This window comes from Sander lucioperca, chromosome 19 (genome assembly GCF_008315115.2).
Source record: "Sander lucioperca isolate FBNREF2018 chromosome 19, SLUC_FBN_1.2, whole genome shotgun sequence".
In the NCBI taxonomy this organism is placed as follows: Eukaryota; Metazoa; Chordata; class Actinopteri; order Perciformes; family Percidae; genus Sander; species Sander lucioperca.
The window spans coordinates 16,887,856-16,909,822 of NC_050191.1; the positions used below are offsets into that span (position 1 = coordinate 16,887,856).

Genomic DNA, 21,967 nt, shown 5'->3' on the forward strand with positions numbered 1-21,967 from the left:
GCACCAGCTATGAGCACCAGCAGCTCTCTAAATTAGAGACAGCTAAACATTTACAGTTAACCATGACTTTAATGAGTTTTCTGAAACCAGAGTATCTAAAGCTATGTTGTAAATTATCCAGATGGATGGAGCAGCATATCTACAAGGTGAAGGTGTAGGCCTACATTTGGGCAGTAGGCCTAATGATTCAGTCCCAGACGTGGATTGGTACCCTGCACATCCTATCCTATCTATCCATTAACTACTCAAGTTGTAGACTCAGAACTTGGACTTGAGTTACAAAAAATGTGGACTCGCTAGACTTGAGACTCCAAACTTGATTTGACATGAGACTTAAGGAAAAACTTTCTAATTTGGACCTTGTAAAACACTAAACGATAAAGAATACCTAAATTAGACAGCAGACATTGCATAAACACAAACCTTGAGTATTTAATTTTAGGGCCTATGTATTGATGGTCTTTGTTATGTAAAAAGCGCTAACAGTATAACACAACTTTAAAATCATTTTTATGGTCACTTAACCTGGACTAGACCTCAAGGATTTGGAACTTGACTTGGTCTCCTCATAACTGACATAAGACTTAACTTTGACTTGCCCCAGTCTACTTAAAACCAGCTACAGTCTACTGATCTACATGACAAACAAGATGTGAGTAACCGTGGTGGTTTATGAAGACAGATTTGCTGATTTAGATAAATATATTTAAATATCTTTTATTTAATTGCTTTTAGACAATACATATACTTTCATTAATGAGTGGATTTCATATTTCTCCCCTTAGGCTACATGTTGGTAGTGAGACACTACAACAACAATTACAGGACCACATTTACAGAAAATATAACTGACCAGTTAAAGAAAATAGAAAATTAGGTTTTTTTTTACAAGTCAATTATTTCTTAAGAGAGTGGTGTGGTGGTTTTTGGATTAATGATTAATATCTGCCTCAGAAAAGTAAAGTGAGAGGTTAATGCCCAAGACGAATCTATTTTTCCAACCCTTCCTACCGCGTGATACATCATTTTAAATAGACGATCTCGGAGCCGGCCAAAGAATACCCGCGCGAGTTGCAGCCAGAACTAATCGAGTCAAGAGAAATCGTCTGGCAAGGTAAGTCAGAGGCAGCTGTGCAGACCATGGGTGGTACAGCAGACTGGGACACATCGACACGTTAGATTTTATGAGATATTAATCGGTTTATTGTCCAATCAAAATAGAACAAACTCCATAATATAAAATGTAGTAGTCCAGTCTATCCCTTTAAACAACAAGAAAATATATTTTCACATTTTGCTTTTTTTTTTTTTAATATATAGTCTATATTTCCTGTGGTAGAGGCTGGATATGTTAAAGCAGCACACCCAAGCTGGTTGTGCCTTTGTTTCTTCATTCAGCTGCAACGTGAAGACAGCCATGCAGACTTCATCTGATGTAGCTGATCTGCTCTGCTGGAGCAGAAAGGATCTTCTTTCTGGTTCTGCTGCTGCTGACATGTTACCTTTCACATCTTCTACTGGAGGACACACGTTTTGACATTTATATGCATTATATACATTCCTGACCCTGATATCCAGGGACACTGACAGTCAAGTAACTTAAACACTTAAATTTGACAGACCCAAAAAATGAAAACTACAGACTTAAGTTTAATAGCACATCTTTGGGGATGAATGAGTCAGAATGAGTCATATGCACAATTAAAATGAAATAACACCACATAGATTTGTTGTAATTGCTGGTTTTATTAGCAGAACATGTAGACTAATACATGTTTTTGTAAAAATGGTGAAAAAACAAACATAACATACCTTGGAAAAATGAATCTCACTTCCAGAATACCAAACTTTTGGAAAACACAGCCTTATTTTAAAGGTCCAGCTCAGTCTGTCTGAGGTATAAACATTTTGATCATGATCTAATCATTATTATTAATTAATATGTATTATACACTATATGAGTTTCTGTGTTTGTTTTTTTTGTCCCATAGATGCGCTTGTCATCCTTCAGTTAAAACATAAAAAAAGTGACACAATATAACATATTATTACATCATTATTACACGCAAAACACAACCTTCTTTGTCCTTTGATTTTAATGAATAATGCACATTACAGTAAAAAACACTAGTCAGCATTGTATAGGCCATTAAAAAGTCTATGAAAGGTTGAGCTGGTTGTTTTGAGGTATTTTGGCTTAGAGGTCTGAGAAATTGCTGGGATAACAGCAAAAAACATGTTGGCCTTTGTTAGTTTTGTACAAAATGAACTTAACATGCTTAAACTGCTTATAAGGTGTAGATATGGCAACAGAAAATAGAAAGCAGTGCCCTCAAGATGGCATTCAGACTCACTGTAAAAGAAGCCAGCCTGCCCCTGTATTAGTTTCCCTAAATGTCCATTAAGTACAATACAGCCCAACATATTTGACAGAAAAGCAGAGGAGGACACAGGAACAAAGGCTCTTGTATAGGATTTGGGTCCTGTGTCTAACAGCTACACCCTCTTCTGTTTGTGAAGCTAATTTGGTTATTATGGCAAAGTATAAAACACACAGAGCAAAACTGTAAACCAGTAGAAACAATATGGCTGTGCTGTGTCCTCCACCATCTGACCCCAAAAGTCCCCTCAACATTGATGAGTGCGGGGAGTCAGACTGACCCCCCCATTAGTCTCTCTCATATTTTCCTTTTGTCTGGCCTGGACAAGACCAAACACCACTCCTGCGAGCGTCATGCGTCCTCCTGTCCGTGCTCCCATGCGACCAACATTGGTCCTCTTGCTGCGCATGGTGCTGACAAAATAGGTGCGGACTTTCCCCTGACTCTCGCTCACCTGCAATGACAACAGCAGTCACAAAGTGTGTTAATCCTTTTTCAGTCACCCTCATGGCTTTTATTATCAACACCTCTTTACAAATATGGTTAAGATGCTTTAATATCTACACATTTCATGCATTAATGTCCCCTTCCTGAACAGTGACGCAACTCATTCATCTGTCTGTTGTTTCTTTTCACCAGTAGATGTCTCTATTGTTTTATTTGTCCTGTTGTTTGTCCTGTTGTAGTTTTCTGAGCCTGTTAGCCTGAACATTAGCTGTTTTAGTGTCATAAAATGTCTTCTCTGCATTACCTTCATATAAGAACTTCACTGAACATTAACCTGAACTTAGTCTATATCCACAACATTCCACTTCCGGGATTGTTCAGGTGCCACTGGAAATTCCGCTGGATGTCTTTCGTTTCGGCCGGATGTCCAGTACCTTCCGCTTTCTTTATGTTGGCATTTTAAATGCCGGTGGATTTATGAGGACTATGGTTAACTGCTCCTCAGATCTCTGCATGGTAAATTGAGACAGCTAGCTAGATTATGTCATATCGGAGTTTTCTGTTACATGACTAAAACAACCATTGAACATACATGTTCCACCAAAACAAGTTCCTTTACCGAGGCTATTTTGCAGAGGCGCCGTTGCTCCTTGCGGCACTTAGCACCGCCCAAGACGATTGTGATTAGTTTTTAAAAAAGTAGCATAGATAAACCAGAGCATGTTTTTCTCCCATCCCGGAATGCTGTGTGGACTCGCCTGAACCTCCTCCGCAGCGCTGTGGAGGAAGGTCTGGCAATGTGAGACCAACCTGAACTTAACTATGTGGCTACCCAGTAAAATCAGATCCATAGCATTCTGGAAGACCCAAATGGTCCTCCATTTCACTATACTTAAAGGTCCTATGACATGCTGCTTTTTGGATGCTTCAGGCCTTAGTGGTCCCCTAATACTGTATCTGAAGTCTCTTTCCTGAAATTCAGAAATGCAGAATTACAGCCACTACGAGCCAGTCCCACAATGAGCTTTGCTTAGGACGTTCCATTTCTGTGTCTGTAGCTTTAAATGCTATTGAGGAGGAGAGATGGGGGGCAAGGTGGAGGGTGGGGGTGTGGCCTTGACCAACTGCCATGCTTCGCTCGTTTGCAAGCCATGATGTCTCTCTCTTTCTCATGTGTGGGCCAAATTCTCTGGGCGGGCAAAGCAGAGAAAGGGGAGGTAACCTTTCCCCTTATGACATCATAAAGGGAAGATTCCAGATTGGCCCATCTGAGCTTTCGTTTTCTCAAAGGTTGAGCAGGATACCCAGGGCTCGGTTTACACCTATCACCATTTTTAGCCACTGGGGGACCATATGCAGGCTAGGGGAACTCATATTAATGTTGTACAAAACCTCATAAAGTGAACATTTTCATGCCATGGGACCTTTAAGGACAACTGACAGTAGAATAACCACTAACATTAACAGCCACTCACCCCCTTCACAAAGATTTCTCCACGTAGCTCCAAGACAAAACCCCATTCTGCCAGGACCCTGCGCGTGGCCTCAGGTACCTGGATGCGTCCGCTCACACCTGTACTGTCCATGCGGCTGGCCAGGTTCACGGTTGACCCCCAGATGTCATACTGCGGCTTGGTGGCACCGATCACCCCTGCGACCAACGGCCCGTGGGCAATGCCTGTTTCAGTGCAACACAGACAAGCAATTTACTTTAGACAAATAAGGAATTTGTATTAAATCTATGACACTAGAAACCATCGCAGAGAGCAGTTTATATCAGCCATCAATTGTGCTTTTAGGAGGCAAGCCATTTAGCCACTTACCCACACGTAGCTGAAAGTTTTTGGCAGAGAGCCTGTTAATCTCTTTCAAGGTCTCTTGCATTGCCAACGCAAACAAAACCAGCTCACTCAAGTGATTCCATTCATCCATAGATGTCTGAGAGAGACAGACAAAGATGGATAGTTAGGTAGAGAGAGAGAGCGAAAGAGAGGGGACGGGGGGTGAAGATATCAAAGCAGGTCCAGATCATGGAAGACCAAAAAATAGCATAATGTATGCAATAAGATGTCCCACCTGTCTGTCTGGAGCTAAGCCAGAGGCTGCCATGTAGCAGCTCCCAATGGTCTTGATCTTCTCCACATAGTGAAAGTACGACTCCTCCAACAACTTGTGAAATTTTTAGAGATAAAATTATCAAATGACACATCAATCTCAAATAGAGAGTTATGCCAGCATTATGTCAAAAGCATGTCCTGAAATAAAGCCTACTATCTGTTTTATTCTTATTTATTCTTATCACCTAAAGGGACAGGTGAAGACAGAATTCTTCTAATAGGAAGAATATCACTTAAATATACCACAGATAAATCTATATATATTTGAAAGATGAAATATAATACATGTTTTTATTGCTGTTATTTACAGTACCCAGATAAATAATGTATATATATACACAATACTACTTTGGATAAATTACCCTTTACCCTTTAAAAGTAATACCATACTAAAGTGAGTATGTCGCTGTATTCAGATTTGTATATAATGTTAGAGTAAAAAACAACAACATTGGAATCTACTGTACAGAGCACACTTTCATTTTCAGTCCCATACTCACATCATCAAAGCTAGCAATGATCTCATTCAGAAGTCGGAGGCAGTCCACTCCTTCATGTCTGATCTCTTTCTGCTCAAAGTACTCATTGAACCCAGCGATGGAGGCAAACATGACACCGACTTCATCGTAGGACTGGGAGTAAAGCTCCTGAAATGTAAATAGTATAATTTTTATCATAAAAAAACTCTTTGTTTGACATACATACAGTAGATTGATTTATTCAGTACGACTTTTAGTTATCAATGCAAGTCGTCGGCTGTTGTTAAAGGGATGGTTCGGAGTAATTTCACCCTAGGGTCCTTTGCACCATGACCTCGAGCCAAACACCCAGAAGCTTTTTTCTCTTGGTCTAACATTGGTCGAGTTAGCGCTATCAGCCGAATGGCTTAGTGCAGGCACTAATGGACCCAAAGGTGTATCTTGTAAATTACCCCACTAATAATGCCCGGAATGGTACCAAACTTCTACAGTAGTACAAATAGGTTCTGTACTCATAAAACGAGGCATTGGAAAGTTTGTAAGCACAACAGGAGTTTATTTAAATAACACAACCCTGATGGCTTCTACTCTCTGCTGCTACCGCTACCGCTGTGTCGACGTCACTTCCGTGATTTGGGAAAAGCACGTAGAAGTAAAAGTCCTGGCAGAAAGTGTTGCATGAGGATGTAGTCTAACGACGCCCAGTTCCAGGGATGCACTAATATTTTGTTGGTAGCGCTTCTTCTTTAGCGTCTTGACTGGCGTCGTGATGTCCATTTTGAGAACGACAAGCCACTGTTGTAGAAGCTCTGGGTCATTGTAGCGAAACGGTAGATCGTGGAAGGTCTCCAGATCTAACCTTTTAGCTTTTATACCTCAGCCGGGATAGATACAACTGAGTGGCATCTTGTCCTATCTTTTAACTCGAGGTCATGGTGCAAAGGACCCTAGGGTGAAATTACTCCGAACCATCCCTTTAAGCAGTTCAATAAATTACAATAAACTGTGCAAATGTGTAAAGGCATCCAGTAAATAACATTTAAACCTTCCATATAACATGTTTATATATAAAAAGATATATATATTTCACCTACATTGTCTTTATCAGAGTAACAGCAAATATATTCAGACATTTAAAATAGTCCAATCAGCATTTAAAATAAAATGATTTTCAAATAAACTTGGATTATTCTCTCTATACTTTTGTGCTCCTTTGAAAAAAGGCAACGAAAGACAAATAATTTGAAAAGAAAACATAGTGTAGGAAGGAAGTTGCTGACAGAGGTGAGGTCATGTTTTTTTGCACCTCGTCATTCTTGCTCCTGTCCAGAAAATGTTGCGCCACATGCACAGGCAGAATGTTGTGTAATAGACACTCGTTGTGTTCCCGCAATTCCCTCATGTCTTCCACTTCCTGTTGGGCCTGCAGACGCCACAGGAAGTCAAGTCTGGCAGTGGCCTCCCACTGGAAAGTAAAGCACAGATAAGACTCATCATCAGGGGTCACCTGTATGTGACTTTTTCCTTTACACATTTACTCAGTTTGGCAGCTGACAGATTTGGTCTTAATAATACAGAAAAACAATGCAAGGATGACTAAACTACTGTAAACCGCTGCTAAATCAACACAGGAAAAACTTCTCTGAGTTTAACAGTACCTGTCGTCCATTGTAGAAGACAGCAATAATAAACATGGCCATGAGAAGGATGGAAATTCCTTTTCTTCTGACATAGTGAGACCTGTGCAGAAATGAATTAAGAGAGATGGAATATAGAGATGTAAATTATGTAAAAGGTGTTCAGTGCAATAGTAGTACAGTCGCAACAGCTGAAATGCTGAAACCTTTTATAACTAAGCAAAACAATTACAAACATTTAACTAAATGTAAAGAAAAAAAAACGTCATTGTGTGACAGCCTGAGCTGGCCGGTGTATATTTTTCACCGACCTGTGAGGCATATCATGGCGTGTGAGTGTGAGGAAGGCCAGGTGGGTGAGGTAGGTGTAGATGGCCACCGCCAGCAGCAACACCGCCAGCTTCAGCAGAGAGTTGAGACGCAGGAACACGGCACAAGTCACCATGGCGATAACACCACTCAATACAAAAACCTGAGGAGATAGAGGGAGTGAAGAAGAGGCAACGAAGAAGGAGAATGTATTTTGATGATTTTCTTGAAGTTAAAATGGCAATTGGGTGAGAAAACTTTAAGTCAAGAAAATGTGATTTAATACGAGTCCAAATGTTGCCAGATATTGTTGTTATATATTGTTAAGTGTACAACATAAAACTGCTGCTGTTTTTACCTCTTGGTAAGTGCAGACGGTGAAGGGACGTGAGGCTGTGTTGGTTCTGTCCATTACCTCAGCCTCCTGTGTGTCTGTGAGAATGCACCATACCTGGACACAGGTAAACAGCACAAGTTATACAAGTCACATAAAACCTTTGACCTTAACTTAAAAAAAGACTGACAGGAGTATCAGAATGAAACGGATACACCCTTCTAATGTAGACATTGGTTAGTTGGTTTTTAAGTTGGAAGCATAGTTTGCTTGTCATCTAAAATACATTTTACATGTCAGCGGGGAGGCACACCTTTCTCCTTTATGCATAAACATTTAAGGTGGTGGTGTGGGGTGGGGGGGGTGGGGGGACTTAATTCCTTCATGCAATTTGCACAGTACAATTTTATGTGGAAATCTTTCCACTTCTTTTAAAGAGCAGGCAAAACAGTACAGCAGTATAAAAAGGAACGTTGTAGCAGGGAAAATAAACTTTATTCATCAACCAATGTATAGAAGTCTGGCCCTGTCCTGTTTAGACTCTCACCATGTCAGTAGAGACCATGCCGAAGTTGATGACGATGGCTGTAAGGGTGAGGAGGTTGCGGGCGCTGTTGTTTTCATGGATCCAGCAGCAGATGTACTGCAGCCGTGCAGGAGTGCACCTGAACTCTTCAGCCAGGGCCAACAGCAGCAGCAGCATGTAGACGAGCAGGAAGACTGAAAACTGGAGGACGGCTGGGAACAGCCTGCAGAGGAAGAACGAGGGAGGAATGTAAGTAGAAGAGAAAGGAAGTGAGTAAAATAGTGAAAATGCTAATCTACTGTATGAGAGGAGTGTGTGACATATGCTCTGGAGAAGTATAAATTTCATTCTTGATACTACCTCCAGATGGCACCAAAGGAAGAAAAATGAATCTTACATATAGTGGCTTTCAAATCAGACAAACAGTGCAGTACATCTTTAGTGGTGTTAAACCAACATTAAAGCTGATATTTTCAGTCAGAAAAAGTTCAATTTGATATTGTTTAGTATCTATGAATACAGATTCTTTAGGACTTTTTAATGAAGAATTTAATTTAAAGCTTCAATCCATAACTCATCTGCTGTTAACCTGTCTGTGTCTCCCTACCTGGGCGCAGGAATGAGGGCCTGGGCAGCCATGAGAAAGAGGAGCATGATGAAGGAGCAGACCAGGTTGGAGTTGAACATTTCATCTCTCATCTGGGAGAACTGGACAAACCAAGAGAGATCAAAGAAAGATCAGCATTATTTACTTTGAGACATGAACTTATTTCCTCATACCAAACACTGTCTGGACAAGCATCTCTACCTGCTTACCTTGTCCTCGATGTGCGTGTCTTTGAACTTCAGGGTCAGTGGAGTGATGTGCTCCCTGTGCATACGCTCACTGCTTCGAACCTCAATAGCGTGTTTGATGCGTTTGTTGATTTCCTTGGAGGTGGACTGACATATGTTGGGCATCGAGCCGTTCGTAAAGGAGGCCAGGATCTGCAGGAAAAGAATACGATGGTGTGAGATCAATCAAGTACGTAGTGTGTACATTAGAAAAGCTGTTTGGAAACACCTACACTGTTCATGTCAATGACGTTCCCAAAGGGCAGCTCTGGGTTCCAGGTTCTAATAGTTTTCTGGACTTTAAGGGGGTAAACATGGTCAACTTCTTTCCTTTCCTCCTGAGGGCAGATGAGGAAAGTGTCGATGTTGTGTTTGAGCAGAAATTCGCTCCTGTCACGACCATGACCAGCTTCTGTCTTGTAGGTGCCTTCTAGGCAGTCCAGAGTTGCCCTTGAGATGTGGATGCGGCTGGATGAGAGAGAATAGAATGTACAAAGACATTTCTATGTCATAAGAAGAAATTAATAGTTTGAATAATTTCAGTGGTACAACAGTGGGTATATGTGTAAAAATATGTGGTAGGCAGGGCAGAGATAAAATGTGTCGCATCTAAGAGATACTACTGCTGGTTGCTGGTACTAGCCATCCACTCACCCTGGTATGCCACCGGCCTCCAGCATGTTAGCAATGCCCACGTCCCACGACCAGACGTCAAACTGCCATTTCTGCAGGCCCAGCACCCCACACAGGACAGAGCCTGAGTGGATCCCAATCCTCATGTCCATGTCAAAGTTCAGCTGCTTCCGCACATACCTGGTTTGGTGGGTAGTAAAGTGACCATGTGAGGGCAACTACGCTATGTGAGATGTATCTAGAATCCTACAATAATGGCTACCTCTCTGCCTCAATGATGGAGGCCTTGATCATCCTGCTTCCAAAACCAGGAAAACCTAAAACTAGGTGTGAGAATATGCAACCTATAAGTTAAATAAACACTGATACAAAAATCCTCAGAAAATGTTTGGCGAAAAGGATAGAGGGTGTGCTTACAAGTATTGTAGGGGATGACCAAAATGGATTTGTAAAGGGAATGCAAGGATTCCATAATGTAAGGCGCGTTCTCAATGTACTGTACTGCCAAAAAGAAGAAAAAGACACAGGTCTTCTCTCGCTTGACGCGGCGAATGCCTTGATAGGGTTGAGTGGAGAGTGGATCTTTGACGTTATAGCTTGATTTGGTTTGGGAAATACTTTCCTTAACTGGATCAAAATATTACATCTCAATCCTAGAGCTGAGGTACTGAGAAATGAAGTGGTTTCTGAGCCCTTCAATATTATAAGAGGTTGCCACCAAGGTTCACCTCTATCACCACTTCTGTTAATACGAGCTATTGAAGCACTAGCAATAGCAATATGATCTAGTAGGCAAATACAAGGGATTACAATTGGCAACAGAGATCAAAGAATAGCTCTTTTCGCTGATGACGTAATTTTATTCTTAAAACAATTGAACACAACCATACCAGCACTGTCAGATCTAATCGGCCTGTTTGGTAGTATCAATAAAGTAAAAGACAATATGTATTGAAAGACAATATACGGACCAATGCTTGTTTACTTTCGAGGCTCTCATCTAATTTGACATATTTGGGCATCAAAATAACATCTCATTTAGAAACTATAGCACGAACAGACTATGAAGTAATAATGAACTCTGTACATAAATCTATAGAAAGGTGGATGCCCTTACCTATATCTATGATAGGGACAATAAATAAATTAAAAATGAACATATTGCCTAAATTAATGTATTTATTTCAAAATATCCCCCTGACCTTTGAAGAAATCTCTCTAAGGTATGACATCCCAAAGAAACATTTTTTTTTTTAAATATCTCCAAGTGAGGAACTTTATTGCAAAACCAATCAGTCGGGATTCCTGCACTCTCATCCTTAGAATAAATTATAACAAACAATTGCATTGAGAGGGGTTTGATCTCATCCATATATAACTGGCTTGCATCTGGCTCTAAAGAAACATTGATAACCAGACTTGAGAAATGGAGGGTGGACTTAAAAGAGCACATTTCAGAAAACAATTGGAAGGAGACCTGTGACGCATCCCAGTAACAAATAGCAAACACTAATTTAAAGCTACTCCATTATAATTGGCTGATGCAGACATACACAACTCCTGTCAAATTAAATAAATACAACAGTAATATACCTGACCTTTGATGTAAATGCAATATCATTATTTTGCAGGAGACAGCATGATAGGCCCTTAAAAACTCCACTGACCGTATGGTGTTGATCATGGCCAGACCCAACTCAACACAATGACGGGCATGGGCACGCTGTGGCTCAGGGACCCCTGACACGCAGTAGTAACAGTCTCCCAGTATCTTTATCCGCATGCAGTGGTGCTCCTGTGATGATGTCAAGACACCAGGGAAAAGAGAAAATAAATTATTGATAGAACAATAAAATATATGTTATCTCAACAACAAAAAAGAGCTCAAAGTCTCACATCTGACAGTCGGTCAAAGCGTCCAAAGAGCTCGTTGAGGATTCGAACCAGATCCTGGGCCGACAGATTCATGGACAACAGAGTGAAGCCCTTGATGTCTGCAAAAAGGATGCTGCAAAGACGAGAGAAACAGTAACAGTAAAATAAGTGGTATGCTAACAACATACACATTTAAATTGTAAGAGATTCCTGTTAATGTGTTTGGTTCGAGTGAACACATGCAAGACTGAATGTAAAGAGTTTGCACTTTGAAAAGGATGACAACAAGTCCTAAAAAAATTAAACATCCATGAGAAACTTATTTCGTAAAACCCTCTTATATAAGCCTTAGTAGTACTAACATACTGACATTGTGTGTGTGTGTGTGTGTGTGTGTGTGTGTGTACCTGACATCTTTGTACTGATGGATATAGATCTTGTGAAACTCGTGAGGATTGAGTTCATCTTCCAGAGAGCTCATGTCAGTGATCATCTCCAAGGCAACAAAGCGAGGCAGGATTGACAGCACCAGACGCTCCTGTGTGGCAAGATGATGAACTCTATTTGACATGGTATCAGCAGCAAAATGCTTGTTTATACACAGGTCACAAGGGAATTTAAGAGGCTTTTTTTGGTGAAGTTTTGAGAAAAGTTTTAACAGTCAACAAAGGTCATAATACAGCATGTCCCTGTCTTCATTATTCTCCAAGTTTAACCTATAGCACAATGGCAGCAGTCACTGTACCTGTCTCTGGTTTTCCTGCTCTAGTTTGAGGCGACCCTCAATGCAGCGCCGCGTCTCCAGGAAGACCTGTCTCTGGACGTGGTCTGTCAGGTAATGGATGAACAAGCCGGCTGTGTTCATACCCAGGTACAGCAGGCCTTTGGCAAACACCTGCATCCGAGAGAGATTAAGAATTCATGCAATTCATTTTAACCCAATGCATGTGAACTAAGAAGAGGATAAGAAATAGGAGATGGGGTTTTCTCTTCTTTTTCTTTCAATTAAATTGAGGGATGTCAGAAGGAAATTGTGTGTGTTTAGTAGGTTTGTAGATACTATCTGCAGCTGGAGATGGGGGGAATACATTGTGAAAATAAAGAAAGCTGTTGTCATAAATGGATATCAAATATAGGCTTGGAAAAAAAAGTCCTCACCTTTCTCAAAAGCATGGCATCATTGTAGTGGCACACTATCTCCACCAGAAGGTGCAGTACAGAGGTGAGGGAGCCAGCACACATGGCCCACAGCAGAGGTAACGGCAGCAGCGTGTATGTGGCGAACAATGTGAACAAAACATACCACGATGGGTCTTTTTCCAGTCCATACACAAGTCCTCCCAGCACCTGGGTGGTCTGCGAGAACCAGCAAGCTAGGCTAGCATAGTGAAGCCACCGTGGGGACAAGGAGTCCTTGCAGGTTAACACCACGATGCACAGCGCTACAGCTAACACCATGAAAATGCCCGTCAGGCAGCCACGCAGAGTGTCTGTGACCGCCTCAGGGGCCAGTGCCAGGTACAGAACCAATACGTGTAATTTGGCCACTGCATCGATTACATTGGTGATGGCTAGAGAGTTGCGTCTTTGGTGGGAGTAGTGTTGCTGGTACAGTTTCTCCAGATCACGAGACCTGAAGGTATGCCTCAAGGTGGGTATACATACTCCACGAATTGTGTGGCCCCAGTGCACAAAGAAGTCGGCATCGCTGGAGTATTCATTCAAAGAAGCCCTGGTACTGTTGTATGAGCTGGTGGAGCCACGGGACTGGGAAGGGTGCACTCTGAATGTGGAGGAGCGGCGTTTTGTAACCCCACGTGAGGCCTTGTCACGGATTTGTTTGTTGATCTCGTTCATGTAGGCATCAGTCACAAAGATTTTACTTGCTGGCTCCACACCCACCTGTCAAACCCAACAGAAAATCAGATGTGTTTACTGTAAGATCTAGCACTTTCCCGTTCCCTTTTTTTTTGCTTCATACCATTCCTTTAGGTGACAAATAGGTTGTAATGGTCCAGAAATGGATTTATGTTGGAAAGCTCATTCATTTTATTTATTTTTACATTTTTTAATACTCTTTATTGAATTACAATGTGCACTATGTTGTTATTACACACTACACACAGGCCTGCAATACACATACATGCTCAGGTCCTTTACATGCACTAATGGAGAGATGTCAGAGTGAGCGGGCTGCGACTGCTGAACAGGCGCACTGAGCGGTTGGGGGGTTTGGTGCCTTGCTCAAGAGCACGTTGGAAGTGCCCAGGAGGTGAACTGGCATCTCTCCAGCTACCAGCCCACCTCTTCATCTTCTTATGTCCATGTAGAAAGGTGTCTCTTTTATCTAGCCTATATGGTAGGCTTGGCAATACAGTTCTTAATAATTATCACTGAGTTGTGCTTTTGGACACTGGTCAATGAGCAGTGTGTGTCCAGAATTACAAAAAACATACATTATTTTTTCACTACCCCAAGTGGTACCCATGTAGTTTTTTATTTTATTCACTCAGATTTTGTGATATCTATATCTATCTGCCGACAAGTCAAATATAATATCATTTGGGATTCTCACAGCATTAACAAATTACAATTTTAATCGTTTCAAAATTACATATATATTATGTAAATAGGTTTGAGCACCACAAATTACATTCCAATCACCTCTGTTGTATTAAAAAACTGGGCAGATACTGTAAAACTAAAACTATTTGCATAGCTAGACACTAAGTAAGAAAGTAGTTTTTTTGTTGTTGTTGAACTAGCCTATAGTATTTGTTCAGTTAAATTAATTGAATTTAACATTTCATTCCAGCATGGGTGGTCTGGACTCAAGCTGCAGTGGCCCAATAATTCATGTTCATGATGTTGATGCAGACATGGTCAGGCACAGACATCAAAACATGAGTTTCAGTTTAGTTCAATTTTCTTTGGTTTGTGTAAAATGAGGCAGTGGTTCTGAGGATACCACATCTGTCTAATTAGAGGGGAATATGTACAAAACAATAATAAAAAATAAAAAAACAGTACAACAACGGTTCCATCACCTGGATGCTGAGCTCCTTCTGGTTAATGATGTGTTTTACAGCGTTCTGCCAAAGCATCTTTTTCCGCCGCAGCCCAGGGGACAGGGTTGCGGTAAGGCAGGTCGGCTCACGCAGCTCCATGGGGAAGACCTGTGTTGTCTCAGAGAAGGTCACTATGGTGATAAGATAGCCGACCTCATCTGTTGGTCTTAGATCAGGAAGAGGCAGCAGCCTGGAGTAGAAATATTGACATTTTTGGGGGTTTAAAAAAACTTGGAGACTTTTTTTTTTAAACAGAAAGTCTTGAGAAAGAGGTGTGTGGAGTTGAAAAGATGTGGGTGTTTACCAGGCGTATGGGGTTGGGGGTTCTAATGAAAGACACTTTCGAGTTGCATTATTTGAAATGTAGGATATAGTATTTCTGGAGCCTGACTCAAATTCAGCAATTCTCGACTTCTGCTCATTTTACTCATTCTTTTTTTTACTCTGTCTCCTATGAGTCTCCCAACCTTATGGAAGTGCAATATTAAATTGCTGAAGTGTTCCTTTGTGTGTTCGGCCAATTCTTGAATTTTGAAACCGTTTTTCTAAAAACAAAAAGAGAGTACAACCACATGAACATGTTATAAATTGAGCTAAATATCATAATTTATATATATATATATATATATAAAAACACATTTACCCCTGTATAAAATAGGCCCTGTGAAATTTAGTTAATTTGCAGATTTTTCAAAACCTCTTTGAAAAAAAAACATATATATATATATATATATATATATATATATATATATATATATATATATATTATAAGATTTATAGTTTGATTGGAAAAGCTTTGAAAGATTTTGGTTCATATTGCTGTTTGTTTCCTTTTATGATTGTTGGTTTTAATAAACAGTTTATCCACCTTCTGATTTACCACTGCATCATCTCTACATCTTCCATACTGTTACTTTCCAATGTAGTGTATACTGATTTTGAATGCTGAATCAGGAGAAAGCTTTTTTGTGAGTGTGAATAAACAGTAATTGATTGTATAGCCTTTGTGGCTCCTGGTATAATCTACCAACTGAGCCCATGTGTCCAAATAAATGTGTCTACACCTTCTAAAAAAGAATCATATCAAATCATCTTTATTGTTTAATGTGGACAGAACTGGTTATGCTGCAAACATTCAGCATGTTGGAAAGAGCCACCTGGTAGGCTCCATGTGTTGACACAGTGTGTGCCAGAAGAAAGGCAGCTTACCCACAAATTATCTGGTGGCCAGATTTAGAATAGATTTAGACCTGAGCTGGTTAATGCCCAGAGTTAAACTCCTCCAGGTCCTTCTGGCTCCTGATGCTACTGTCCCACCCACTCGAAGTCCACTGTCAGCAGTTGGATTGTCACAGACTGGATATGACAAAACACTTCATATTATAAGACCTGCATTTTTAATTAAGGCTGTCATTACGACAGCTGAAAATAGTCAACATGTGAGTGAAAGCTGTAATATGGCAGCATTGTTTTATGGACTTGTTGATCACACAGAAAGCATTCAAGTTTCTCTGCTGTTGAAGGATCACTTATTACTCTAATATTAAAATAAAATACAGACTTATTTATTACATTTTAATACATGCATTATTTGAATTCAGGTAGTCTGTATGACATAGTCCACACCTGTTCTGGGAAAACAAGAGTTGTCTATCAGACTAGGGATTTCTGGCACAATGTCACCTACTTCTAAAGTGAATGGAAAAGAGGAAAAGTCTAAAGACGTCAACAATCTAGCAACACTTATAGTATACAAACAACTTAATTGGCAGACAAACACATTTTGGCTTGTGGCCACAACTAACCTTTAATGTTTTACATATTGTGTATCTTCTCGTCATGTCCAACATTTGCCACAGGATATACTCGTCCCGCCCGTCATAATCCACTTTTGCTGTTTCCATGGCACAGGAATTGTATGCAGATCTGAAAATGAAGGCATAATCCATGAAAGACAAAATGAAAGTTGAAATAGTCCCCACTGGGATGAAGTGTCCAAAACGGATAAAGATCCAGCCAAGATGTGTGGTGCTTCTGGCAGGATTGTAGGTCAACACCTGAACTGTTTTGAAATGAAATCAAGCACTGCCACAAAGCAGCGCTGCAGTGAGGAGTGCAAAGAGGATTGATAAGTCAGAAAGCCCCTCTCATTCACCGTAAAGCTGACAGAGCATTGGCAATAAGACAACTGCAAGATGAATGCTATGCTCTCAGCCTTTGGGCGAGTCAACCAAAGAGTGCTTAGTCATATGCTATCTCTTGCATTTTCTTTTTCATTTACTCTGCTCCCAATCGGATGTCATCGTAGAAATTGAATGCAGAGTTGTCACCTCCATATTGCCTTTGTGCTTTTGGTTATGTCAGTATGGGCAAGGGTGAACAGTTAACAACATTACCTAAAAACCTTAAATGCAGGTTTGTGCCTAACAGGCTATTACACAAGAAAAATATTTTGATTCCTTGGTGAAAAATAAATTTTCTTTTTTTTCCATACAATTTTGGGCTACTGTGTGAGCTTTGGGATATTACTTTTTTTAAATAGAGGGCATGATAATCTGATGATTACCTTTCTCCACTGCAGCTGATTGCAGACCACACCCACATCCACAGATAGGTTCACTGTTTTTCAATCCAGACCTTATTCAAATGCTGTCTCCCATCAATTATATAATATGGCTCAACACTCCACTTCGGTTAGAGGTATACAGTACAGAGGCACTGCAGAAGGGCACACTGCCACCAACATTTAGGCAAGCTTTGATAACTTTGGTTCCTAAAAGGTAAAGAATATGTGCCCTAATGCAGTCAGATATTAAGATTATTTAAAAAAAATTGGAAAACAGATTAAATAAGGTTATTACTTCTCAAACGTATCCTGATCAGATGGGGTTTATTCGCAGGTGTAGCTCGTCAGAAAATATCAGGCGTCTCATTAATATTGCATGGTCAATAGCTGATAGACAATCCCCAATAGCTTGTTTTGTTTAGCCCTATCCTTTTGCAGCAGCCATAAGGGGGAAGACTAACTTCTCAGGTGTTATGGTAGGAGGTATAGTGCATAAACCTATGCTTTATGCGGACAATATATTACTTTTTGTGTCCCAATCTAGCAGATCAATACCCTGTCTACTCGGGATCATTGACTTTCTCGAAATTTTCTGGTTATAGGGTAAATGGGGAAAAGTTAGATGCGTTACCTTTAACTGCACAGTGCCCTGTAACAGCCTTCCAATCAGGTGCATTTCAGTGGCCAAAGCAAGGTATCGTATATCTGGATGTCTTATTCCCTCCCCAGTTAAAAGACCCTGAAGTTAAAATGTACAGTACAGTAATTTCATCATACTATGTGGCTGCTTCCAAATTGGCCTTCTACAAAAAAAAACAACTGTTGTAAAAACAAGTGTTATACCTGATTTTTGATGACTATGTCAGGATTGTCAGACATGTCTCTATGTTGTCTTGACTTGATTTGAAATGTGTCAAGGCTGTAGACTCTAGAACACTGTAGATGCTTGACTGAATTACTTATCCATAGGGTCTCATTAAAGATTTTCAAAACAGTGTTATATTCTCCTGCTCATTGTCTTCTGGTTGTTCTTGCTATATTTGGCTGGTAAATGTTAATGCAGGGCAAGGACTAATCTGTAACCAATGCACAGATGTTCTGACAAATTTGTGTCATTGTTGGATATTTTTGTATTGTATGTTATGAGCATTATGTCCCATACAATTGTCATGAAATGTGTGTGTTGTAACACACAAACGTTCCCTCAGTATTGATGAAGAAGAACACTTACTGGGCTGGTAGCATCAGCAGGTCTGTAGTCCCAATGGTTGTAAGCTGGTTTAAAGTTTTTGAGACTGGCTTTGCTAATTGTGTCCAGGCCCCTAAGGCTGATCTAATGAGTTCCCATCTGTCCAACCGTGACTGTGTAGCTCAGGCCTTTCTTGCTGATTACTGTACATCTAAAATAGCTGCCAGGTCTAAGGCAATTAGTTCTACAAGTGCTACCACACCAGCATAGCTCTCTTAAACATGGTAATCATGTAGTACAGCATTTTTGAATATGTTTAATGAGATATCACTGTTACTAGAAACAGTGAAATAATTTTAATTAATTGTAGATCATTCTGATATAACACAGCCTTTTAATTCATTATGAACAATCAAAGTTAATGCCTGTGAATGTCTGTCATTTCATTTAGTGACTCTATTTGGAGTGCCTGTGAGGTAAAAAACCCAAAAGCTAATTAGTGTTAAGGCTGCTTTGGCTGTCCACTAATCAGCTGATTCTCCCACACACTCAAGCCAGACCAGAAACAGAACTGACCCTTTGGCCTATGTGCTTGCCAAACATTTCACTTATGCTGGACACAGAGATCTATTTGCGTTGTTGTATCACAAACGCGCTGTGTAAGCATGGGTGTCGTGAGACTACAGTTGGACGGTGATTGCATGTTAGCCTTTGTTGGCAGTCTCACAGAGCTCTTGAAAGTGAAGACAGATACAGGTCAGTTAGGGTCAAACTGAAACAAAGATGCTGACCAGAGCAAAGATTCATAGTGAATGTAAAGGATATTCCTTAAATGGGATTTTAACCGAGCCCTTAGCCTGTTCGACAATAAATTTGAATAACAATATCACACAGAGGCCCTGCGGCTTGGGGACACCCAGACTCTAGGGCATGGCCCCAGTAGGCCTGTTTGGTAATCCATCCATGCAACCATCCTGAAACACTTTTTTTCATCTTTTATGAGGTTCACATTTTCAAAGTGATTTCGAAGTGAAACAATTTTCTACTCTTGCACCTAACTACAATAACTACTGCAGGAACAAGTATATACTACAATATATTACAATGACAACCTCCAAAACCCCTTTGTTTTGAGCTTTAGCTTAGCCATTAGCTCAACATAAGTAAGATGATATTAACCCATTCAAAAAAGGGTTAAACACCAATAGCCATCTAATGGGGGCTGAACAGAAAAAGAGGTGACAGCAGCATAGGAGGACAAAAATACTGTCACATGGATCGGGTAGCTTAGTGGGGTTAAGATACCCTTGGAATTAAATGCCTTAGTGGCCCACCGAATAGCACCAAATTCAGATTTCAATAAAGGTGGCAGATAATGTGACATGTCATGTACACCATTAATGATATATTATCCTAAAGAATACTTTAGATAACGTTATTGCAATGAAAGAGTTTTTATGCATGATAATAACCTCAGGAAATTGCAGACTGTTTCACTCCTAATCTCCCATCAGATTCACCCACAGACTGGATTATCCCGCCTCACTGCTGTCACCAACTGGTAGAAAAAAAGTATTACAAAAGCAAAATGTCCCATACAGTACACAGATACAGGCTACAGAATACTGATTTAAAATATATGTTGATGTATTGCATTATAGCCTCATAGGCACACTTCATTTCCTTTTAGTTTTACTAATCATTATTATTATTATTATTTTTTTTTGATTAATTCTTGCATCGCTGTACAAGGAGAGGTCTGGATGACTGAACTCTGTAACAGTTCTGCATAAATTATGATATAGGCCTATTATCAGGACTGTAAATGAAAAGGGGATTGCATACTCAAATAGGTTCAGCATTCACTGATTAATAAGTAAGAATGGTGTCTTTGACCCAATAGGCAAGTGGAGCTTTACTTCAAAATGAAAGTGCCTAGCCATGAAAGCAATGTATGACAACAAAACATTAACACTGCTTTGGAAACAACATTACCATCAGATCTATACATTTAAAGTATATCACATACATTTACATATTACTATCAATGTTTTGATGACTTTTACAACTATATATGGATGTTGCTTATTTGACACGTCAATAATATTTACTGTAATTCAGCATATCTTACATTCAAACATCTTTACATCCCTCCATATCTTACATTTAAACATCCTTACATCCCTCCATCTATCTTATGAGTAACAGTAACAGTATCCATATATTATTATAGGCTACTTAAAAAAGCACAATACACTCATAAACATCTGACCAGGTATTAGTACAATATGATGTTTATCTTTTCAATATTTATCCAGTAAAAAATATTGAGGGATACTGGGCGCAGACTGCATGCTAAAACATGACTAAACTGCTGTCCAGTGGTGGGTCCGTCACATATTTACATCTATCCTGTAACAGCTGTCAGCTAGAGGAACAGTTACGCTGTGACTGACTAAATGTACTGTGTCCTGTCATAGTTAAACCAGAGACGGTTAATTTAAGTCAAGGTGGCTGACGTTAACTGTCCGTATGCCACACATTAAGGATTTTGATTTTGCTCACTACATGGTAAGTAATGTGGTCGTTGACACTAATTAACGTTGTTCAGCAGCCAAGGGCTTCTCGTTAAGCAGTTAGCTAGCTAACGTTAGCATACTTTCTTACTAGCGTAGACGAATGAAGCTCTGAATGTTACATTTGATAATGTATGTCTAAACATAATCGAAATCAGGGGAAAGTGTCGAAACACGTAGCCAAGATATCACGAGAGGACAAAATTAACCTTAGATGAAAACCTACGAGAGCTAACATTGCTAACGTTAGCGTTAACGTTAACAGTAATTTACTGGCATGATTTGGGATTCAATGTATAGCTAATAATATGTTACATTTGCTAAGTTACCGTTACATCATTTGTTTGTCACGGGTCAGGTAGCTAAACGTTAGTCTTAACACCTGGTACTTCCCTTATTTTGATGGTTCAAACTTGTTCACGTGTCAAATATTTATTAGGGCATCGGCTAATTTGAGCATACTAACTTCCACCACAGGCCAAAGACAATCCAGCGGGTTTCCTGATTTTCGAAGCGCCGGTGGAGACTCAGTTCAGGGATAAAGTGCCACACATATCCCTTCCTCTGTGAACCTGGAAGAGCAACGCCGCCTTGTGACTAGCATCCAACATGACAGGTGGGCAACATCAAACTAAACACATTCATTACTAAACCCGGAGACATAATCACAGCCACCCAAAAGTGTACACTGCAGAATAAGTGGAATGCTGAGAAAAGTAAAACTAGTTGTATGAGCTTCCAAATCCACAATGAATCATTGCTGATTGTGAAAATGTTTTGTGAGAGAAGCTTTGCATCAATGTTTAGGGTGTGTGATGTGTTATGTGTGAATTTGCACAGAAATCCCTCACCAGACATTTTGCATGTGTTGGCGTCTGCTGTGGCTACATTCCTTAAACCTCAAGCCCACTGACTGAATGGCTGTCCCACAGTGTCCCTCTCTCCCTGCCTCTCTCTGTGTCTCCTGGGTGAGAGAGACTTCGGGTGGATAGTGAG

The 21,967-nt window shown here is 40.2% G+C and overlaps 2 protein-coding genes across 4 annotated transcripts in view; one reads left to right on the plus strand and one right to left on the minus strand.

Annotated features, from left to right (window-relative positions):
* Window positions 1–2,027: 2,027 nt before the first annotated feature.
* Window positions 2,028–21,951, minus strand: si:dkey-206f10.1 (adenylate cyclase type 8). 3 transcript variants are annotated; one of them, XM_035995474.1, is made up of 22 exons: window positions 21,823–21,900; window positions 16,446–16,566; window positions 14,620–14,830; window positions 12,731–13,474; window positions 12,318–12,467; window positions 11,980–12,110; window positions 11,594–11,705; window positions 11,365–11,492; window positions 9,719–9,877; window positions 9,298–9,532; window positions 9,047–9,217; window positions 8,838–8,938; window positions 8,252–8,453; window positions 7,729–7,821; window positions 7,381–7,533; window positions 7,083–7,172; window positions 6,731–6,889; window positions 5,446–5,592; window positions 4,905–4,997; window positions 4,652–4,766; window positions 4,304–4,506; window positions 2,028–2,835 (listed from the first exon to the last, which is right to left on the minus strand). In XM_035995474.1, the coding sequence occupies exons 3-22, from the start codon at window positions 14,737–14,739 to the stop codon at window positions 2,629–2,631; spliced, it is 3,513 nt and encodes a 1,170-aa protein (XP_035851367.1). In that variant the 5' UTR covers window positions 14,740–14,830; window positions 16,446–16,566; window positions 21,823–21,900; the 3' UTR covers window positions 2,028–2,628. The 3 variants fall into 3 exon arrangements, with proteins under 3 accessions (XP_035851367.1, XP_035851368.1, XP_035851366.1); XM_035995475.1 differs by lacking the exon at window positions 21,823–21,900 and adding an exon at window positions 19,868–19,957; XM_035995473.1 differs by lacking the exon at window positions 16,446–16,566 and having other exon boundaries at window positions 21,823–21,951.
* LOC116066257 (protein EFR3 homolog B) overlaps window positions 20,785–21,967 on the plus strand; it is a 34,882-nt gene continuing 33,699 nt past the window's right edge. The window contains exons 1-2 of the mRNA XM_031322218.2: window positions 20,785–20,966; window positions 21,449–21,587. Of these exons, the coding sequence (XP_031178078.1) occupies window positions 21,581–21,587 (7 nt within the window). The 5' untranslated portion in view covers window positions 20,785–20,966; window positions 21,449–21,580. The remainder of the gene's footprint in view (window positions 20,967–21,448; window positions 21,588–21,967) is intronic.